Source organism: Phalaenopsis equestris, unplaced genomic scaffold, assembly GCF_001263595.1.
Source record: "Phalaenopsis equestris unplaced genomic scaffold, ASM126359v1 Scaffold000025, whole genome shotgun sequence".
Classification (NCBI taxonomy): Eukaryota; Viridiplantae; Streptophyta; class Magnoliopsida; order Asparagales; family Orchidaceae; genus Phalaenopsis; species Phalaenopsis equestris.
In genome coordinates this window covers 910,792-919,088 of record NW_018164467.1, presented here as the reverse complement: position 1 = coordinate 919,088, position 8,297 = coordinate 910,792, and the positions used below count along the sequence as shown (strand labels likewise).

The 8,297-nt window shown below is 33.0% G+C and overlaps 1 protein-coding gene across 2 annotated transcripts in view; it reads right to left on the bottom strand.

Annotated features, from left to right (window-relative positions):
* LOC110018570 (alpha-glucosidase 2) overlaps positions 1-7,035 on the bottom strand; it is a 73,601-nt gene extending 66,566 nt beyond the window's left edge. For both annotated transcript variants that reach the window (XR_002293364.1, XM_020715919.1), the window contains exons 1-6: positions 6,498-7,035; positions 6,337-6,405; positions 6,106-6,243; positions 5,866-5,983; positions 5,512-5,594; positions 5,134-5,229 (exon numbers count right to left, since the gene is read on the bottom strand). Coding sequence is in view for 1 of the 2 variants with exons in the window: in XM_020715919.1 (XP_020571578.1) it covers positions 5,134-5,229; positions 5,512-5,594; positions 5,866-5,983; positions 6,106-6,243; positions 6,337-6,405; positions 6,498-6,920 (927 nt within the window). In the remaining variant the exon portion in view is untranslated. The remainder of the gene's footprint in view (positions 1-5,133; positions 5,230-5,511; positions 5,595-5,865; positions 5,984-6,105; positions 6,244-6,336; positions 6,406-6,497) is intronic.
* Between the last annotated feature and the right edge of the window lie 1,262 nt (positions 7,036-8,297).

The window sequence follows — 8,297 nt, the reverse complement described above, 5'->3', positions numbered from 1 at the left end:
ACGTAAATTAAAACGTCCTTCCGAAGCGGGCGATGGGATTTCAATTCCGGCTGCCGACAGCTTCTTACGGACGACCCCCCCAAACAAACCTTCCTTTCTTACTTTTTAGTGCCGACATCCATCTGAAAGTTAAACCTATCATTTTTTCTCATTGTGTTTGTGAGAAAATGGATCCAGGAAACATTTCACTGAATGTAAAGATTCATATGGAAAGAAACTATTCAGGTGCTTGAATTATGGAAAGATACATAAAGGTGGTGGCAAAAATAGAATGAAGCAGCATTTAGCGGAGATTAAAGAAAGTTCCGCAAGATGTTCGTCACCAAATGAAAAAACATTTGAAAATATATCTAAGAAAAAAAAATAGGTTCAAGAGGACACAGAAAATGTACACCCATATAGTAAATCAATTAGTGTCAATAAAGAAGAGAAATTTCTTCACCTAAATGGTTTGATAAAGAAAAGAGAAAAATAGATGAAATTGACAATTATTTTGCTTCCAGAACCAAGCCTGGATCACAACCATCTTTACAAAGTGTTTTAGCATCAAAAAAGGTTGTACAAAAAACTAATTTGGCAATTGCAATGTGATTTTTTTATAGTTGCATTCTTTCAATGCTTTGAATTCTATTAATGCTCAAAAGAAATTGATGCAATAGCTCCAATAAGTCATGGATATCAGCTACATTCTTATCACAGAATGAGAGTTAATTTGCTAAGGGATTGCAAAAAAGAATGTAAGCTTCTTGTTGAGTCTTATAAAAGGAAAGAAATATGATGCACTTTGATGGCTGATGGGTGAACAGATACCAAGAGTAGACTATTGAGATGCACTTTGATGGCTGATGGGTGAACAGATACCAGGAGTAGACTATTAAACTTTTTAGTTTATTGTCCACGTCGAGCAACTTTATGCTATTTGTTGATGCTTCCGATAAAAATAGAGAAACTACGATTTTGTGATCTTTATTTTTTGAAGTCATTGAGTAGATTGGCCAAAAAAATGTTGTGCAACTAGTGACCGATAATGCAACAAATTATCAAAAAGCAACTTAGCTCTTGCATGAGAAAAATAGTAATATTTATTGGTCACCATGAGATACACGCTGTTTGAATTTAATTTTAAATGATATAGATAGCATGTCTCATGTGACAAAACTTGCGAAGGGTGCATTGAGGATTACAATATTTATTTATAATCACATTTATGTATTATCCTGGTTAAGAAAAGACCAAAATGTACATAAATAGTGCATACGAGAGCTACTCATTTTGCTACAACTTATATTACATTGAAGAGTGTCTATGGACATAGGCATGATTTAGCTTTTGCTACTAGCAAGTATTATAGTGACTCAAATATGGTAATAAACACTAAAGGGAAAGAAACAATTTTTATCCTTTTAGATAATAGATTCGGGAATGATTGTTTAATTATGTCAAAATTAGTAGGACCACTCAGCTTGTCTATTTTCTAAATCCACATTTTCAATATGATCAAGAAAATTTTTGTCATAAGCTTGAAGTTTTGCAAGGATTAGTTGAACCCATTGTTGATAAGGATATATGCAGCAAGCCCAATTTTGCGATGAATGAAATTACGCTTTATGAATATAAATTTAAAAGTGTTGGAAAGCCTATTACTCTCGCGATGTCCAAAGAAATGCAACCTGAAAAGTGATCCAAGCTTTCAATATTTTATAACAAACTCATAAAAAGAGAAGAAATTATTTGGAACACCAAAAGATTAAATAACTTGATGTATATTAAATACAACCATAATTTGAGGAATAAGTATGTTTTTTTTTTAAATTGAATTTTCAATGTTATTACATTTTATTATTAATTTATCTATAATAATAATTATTATGATTTAAACACCTTATTTATTTTATAGGTTCCAAGCTAAAAAAAAACATTTATGATCTATTGAACTATGCAAGTATCGAGACAGTAGACTTTTGAATAGTTGATGCTAAAAATGATTTTATTTGTTAAATTTTGTGTGCAAACTTAAATGAATATGTTGATAATATAAATGAAGTACTTTAAGTTCAAGATTTAGAGATACATATGAAGATACAAATTTTGAACAATCAGCTTATGATGATGGAGCTTTTAGAATGCAACAATTAGAGATAAAGTTTAATTTTGAGTTTTGAAAAAAACTTCTGAGTTTTGGAGACAAATTTCATATTTATTTCATATTTTATAATTTAAATTTTAAGTTTTGGAAAGACAAATTTTGAGATTTGGAGACAAATTTCATACTTATTTCATATTTGATATTTTATGTTTTGGAAAGGCGAACTTTTGAGTTTCAAGTTTTGAGTATTATATTCAACAATTAATGGTGTATTATGTTTGCATAAGTATGATGACTTACATTTTCACTCTTTTTTTTTCAATTATATGGTGCATGTTATAAATTGCTATAGTCTATATGTTTGTGCAATTGCATATTAAGAATTACTTAAATTTTACATAGGTGTGGTCTTAACTTATTTTTATCAATATTTTTTTGCAGAAAATCACTTTCTTCAAAGAAGACGACAAAATATTTTAAATAATCAAAAATGTTACAAAAAAAAAGGATAGTCATTTAAATATTAAAGTGATTATTTTATATTTCATAATGACTTTTTCTTAAATTACACATGTTATGTTATTATTACATCATTTATGTCGTATTTAAATAAATTTATACTTTATTATGTCCTTCGGTTGAACCCTCAGTTCAACCTTTGAAACTTGAACCTCTCTTTTTACCAGTTCAGTAACCAGTTTGATTCTCAAAACCTTAGGTATACTCCTATATTGTGAGGTATTTCTGATGTAAGTGGAGAAGTTTCAAAAATACATCATATATGTAATGTATTGGCAAGTACTTGCCCGTCATCTCATTTTTCATCTTAGACTAAATTACAATCTTTTTTTTTTCCCTCACGATGACACAAACGGTTTAGGTTCTCCCACCACAAGAAAGAACTCATTTTGAGTTTGATTGTGGCTACTTTTCTGTCAGGTGAAATATCCTTATACTTAAAAATCAATTTCACAATTTGGAACCACCAAATAAAATCATCCAAATCCATAAGAACATCAAAATCTAACTAATCAACCTTCACTTCAAAGTCACCCTCTATTCTACTATACTCAATATTTAACCGCAGCGACACCTTTTCTCCATCATTTGAAGCTTCTTGGTGAAAAAGAATTTTCATCATCTTCTGCCCCTAAGTGGCGCGGGTGACTTCGACATATTGTCTCCTTTCAAAATTAGTGAGCCTCCTCTGCGCTTGGAGGATTCATACTGCATATCCTTCATGGTAAGCTTTGAAATAAATGGTCAAGGGATTCTCCTTAAAGGCATGGTGACTTGTTTTTCACTTGAGGGTTTGTCAAGAACTGGCCCAGGACTTGAAATTAATCAAGGCGAGAATAATTGGTCGGAGGATGAAAATTAAATTTTTCTACATTCATTTTCTATGACTAACATTTAAAAAATGGAAGACTCGTTATATAAATAAATTAAATTAATACAATTAAATTTATCTCATTTTTTATTATATGTGTTTTCAGTAAATATTTCTTCTTCTATTGCTCATTTTTTAATCAATTAATTAAACTTGAAATATTAGTTTAAAACAACAGTGAACTAACTATTGTCAGTGAATATTCATACTCCTAAATTATAGTATCATAATTAAAAAAAAATAATATGTGCATCAATTAAAATTTATATAAATCAATCTAAAATCATTTGAAGATTTGTATTTTTTAATATGATCATTCAAGGTAATTCTAAACATTAACTATATATAATCGTAATGTTTACATTTCAATATTTTTTTAAAATGTATATAACCATCACAAGAGCACCGTCTAAAATTTATAACAATGAAGATACATCAATATCAATATCATTTTTCATTAATATGTATAAGTAACTTAGTGCTCTCCCATTAGTACCATAAAGGGGTGAACAAGCATAATCAAGCATGCACAAACAATCACTTTATATAGTCAATAACACTCATATTTTCATGTCATTCAATATTTAATATTTAATATTTAATATTATAACATCTAAAATTTTTCATAATGAGAGATTATAAACATTCACATTAAAATGACCAATAAAATTTAAGAATAGAGGAATCATAATGCATTAATAAAGTGTTAATAACAATTCATACAACTGGTTTAGTAGAGAAATAAAAATGCTACTTTAACTCAAGAATAGAAGTACTCATTTCAATATCAATTGATTTGCTTTTAAGTTTTGAATCTCCTCTATTTTAAAACACCTATAGTCATGAGAAAAGTACACATGTTAATTTAAATAAATAGTTTATCAATATTTATAATAGAAATATTACTAATTAACTCTTATAATAATATACATTTTTTAAAATTATTTTCATCTTGTTTAATATTTGTTTATTAAGTCATTTATTTAATTTTTTTTAACAAATTTCATTATTTTTAATTATTTTCATCTTTGTTTGCTACATATAATTATGTATGTTTAGGACCCAGTTTGAGAACTTTGTTTTATTATTAGGACATTTGGACACTATTCTTTCTTTTCTCTTTAATCCGAGTGCTAAAGCTTCAAGTGGTGGAATTGTATCTTCATAGAGTAGAGGTGTTGGAATTCCATCTGCATCAAATCCGAGCTCACTACAACCGTTGGCCTCCTTTTTCCCCTCTTTACTGCGCCCAACAGCAAGACCTGTTGTGCCACAAGGATTTCCAGCCATGTTAATTTGTCCATCTCACTCATTAAATATCCCTAGATCCTTGTACAACCAAACACCATCCTCAGAGTAAAACCTAGATCGATGTCGGTACATTACACTGAACTAACAAATGCTGGATACATGAAATTCTGAATATGCTGGATACATGAAATTCAGCATATCAAACGTAATTTAGTCATAAAGCTTCTTTAACATTTTGGCATAAAACCAAACTCAAAGTATTTTTTTGATGAGCACGCACATTCTTTTCCTATTTTGAGAAAAACTGCTAAATAATGAGGGCACCATTTTTATCCTTATAAACGTATCACAAGGGTTTCACAACATAGTAAATAAAGGAATACAGTTCAGGTGACAAAAAACATACTTTGTCAAAAGTAAAACATCGGAAACCATGCATGTAGTCTATGTCCATCCATAGAACATCACAGGGTATGCCTCTTTCCCGGAAATTGGTAGCAATCTGTAAAAGAAGGGCAAAAGGGAAACAAAAATAATAATTGTAATTCCAATGACTTAGAAGCAAATAATAAACACTCACGATAATTTTCCAACCCCATTTAGCAGGGATGAGGCTGTTGATCGTGATCATTGTTAAGCACAAGATACAAATTTTATTAGCTTCCTTTCAGCAACAAAAAGATTCAATATGAAGAACCCCTACTACTGCTATCTATTATAGATTTGAAACGATTCAAAGGCTGCATCAAGGTAACATCAAAAATTTCTGCACAAATCAGAGTACCTTGCGAACTCTTTCATCTGTCTCATAGCTCCAGCGACATTGATGATAACCAAGCGACCATTTGGGAGGCATAAAAACAGTTCCTAAGGTTAGAGAGAAACACATATTAAAGCCTCCTTCTGAAATCATAAATTCCATATTTTAAGCTTGAAGAATGACAATTATCTTAACAAACAAGCCTTCATCAAAATCAGAAGGTTGCTTTAACATTAGATTAAGATGTTATCTTTAGATCATTTTTAAGACTTTTTTGATAAATTTTGTTGAAAAAACCTGCAAATACGACTGGTTCAAATGAATGTCAGCTGAAAATTAAATTAATAGGAACCAGATAAATGGGCTTAAGTATGCAACCAATTGCATGAGATAGGGAAATCAAAACATCAGTAGGTGATTTGAAGGGGCCAAATGTGATCACAGGGTATGCAGCTGTAGACACAAATTTTATAGTAGAACTCTCCCGGAGATCAATCTGCAATTAAAATTAAATAAAAACTAACTTAACCAAAAAAACAGGCCTCAAAAAATACAGCTTGAGACAAGATAACAAAAAAGTTAGTCAATCCATTAATGAATCAACAAAATGAAAACAACCTCGCATCGCCGGGTGGTGTCAGCAAGAACGCCAAAAGCCTTTCCGTCAGACATAACAGCCAACACCCAAGGATGCGACTGGTACAAAGATGTAGTTCCGGAGCTATAACCCCATGCATCCGTATTCCATGTAAATATCTGTGATCAATTACGACCACACCAATCAATACAACGCAGACAACATCAGCTACTGTGTGCAATTGAATCAAGAGTCAAAAAAAAAAAAAATACCCTCTTTCCAGTCCGCTCGAACTGTCCGCTAACCTCTCCCGTTCCATAGAGCGAGGTTCCCAGAGGAAGCTTTACAAGAAAAGAAAAAAAAATGTAATTACTATCTCAATAACCCGTTTCTTTTTAAAGCCTGCCCAGAACGAAATTTATAATATCACAACCTGAATCTTCACGATCTGCTGGTCATATAGTCTCTCAAAGGTAGGTACGAACTCCGGGAGCTTGCCATCAACGGTGATGATGGTTTCCCTAGCCTTCGGATCGGCGAATGAAAGGCTTGGGAATGCAGCGTCGCGGTCATTTCCAGAGCAATCGAAGCGGAAGACGCCGTCTTCCAGGATCGGTTCAAATACCATCTCACCAGCGGCGGCCTCGGCCGTCACTGTCCCGTCATCCATCATTCCTGCGGAGGTCGCCCTACACAGTGCCCTAATCTCGAACGCGCACTGCAGAGAGGTAGGAACACGTGGGAAAGGGACAGCGATAGGAGGAGACGGCGGAGGAAATTTATAGCACGAACGCCATGGGAGAGTGGAAGAGCTCACTGCCGCTGCTTCGGAGGGGCGTATGCTTAGTAGATGCATGACGGCCGTAGTAGTAGAGTCGAGTATTTAAATATAACCTGACACTGGAAGGAATTGATATAAAACAGCATGTTTGCTCGTTGTCGTCCCTAAGACCGTCGTTCACTGGGCAAGTCCAACCAGCAATGATTTTTTCTTTTCTTATTTCTAAATTATATATATATATATTACAAATGAAGTATCTATGTTATCAGAAGATTAATATATGATAAAATTAAATTAAAATTTTAAAATATTATATATACACAGGACTATTAAAAAAAGGTTATTATTTGCTAATAGCTCAACCTCGGACAACTTTTTTAAACTCAAATAATAAACGAGCGGAACACGAACAACCATTTATTTGATTGTGTTCACCTCATTTTAGCTCTTAAATAATATGAAATTGTGCGGGTTCGAAGTCAACACCTTACATTTATTTTTATAATTAATTTAAACGAGTCAATTTCTAACCGAATACTAGCTGAACACAAACAAGAATATGTAAATTGAGTCAAACATGAACACATTGTTCACGAGTAATTTCAAACACTAGCCAATTTCGAATATAATTAATTTCGATTCAGTCAAATATGATTCAAGTCGAACTCACTCAAATTTGGCTCAAATTTGACTTGTTTACAGACATACATATACAAATAAACAGACTGACAAAACTATATGTAAATTTCTTCTATTTATTGGACTGAATACTAATGCCATGTCATAGGAACAATTAGATAAAATTTCCCTTTGTTTTTTTTTTTATTTTAAAATATTCTAAAAGTTCATTTCAAACAAAACTACCATTTTTATGTTCCCCCAATTAAAAAAAAGGTATCAGCTTGAACAAGCTTGAGCAAGATTCAAACAAGCTCCCAACATGGTTGATGTGTGCTAGAAAATTCGCGGCGGTAGAGTGATGGATTATCGTCTTAGCATTACACGAAGATTCAGCATACACTCAGATGAAAAGTGAAACAATCAATGATGACACCATAAATTTTTACTTGGAAAACTCGTAAAGAAAAAAACCATGAGGTCTGGCCGAATTATAAAAATATACTATATGTTGATAATTACAGCGACTCCTTGTCCCACATACGGTAAATAGTTACTAGATTTTCAGATTACAGTGTCGTTTAACGGTGTACGGTCAACGGTGGTCGGCGATGATCGACGATGGATGATGGTCAGCGATGATCGACGGTGGTCGATGGTGGTCGGCGGTGGTCGGTGGTGGTCGACGGTGGTCACCGAAGATTGGTGGTGGTTGACGGATGTCAGCAGTCGTCGACGGCAGTCGAGGACGGTCGGCGGTGGTCAACGGAAATCAGGGATGATCAGCGGTAATCGACTGTGGCCGGGGCTGGTCGACAGAGGGCGGCGGGGGGG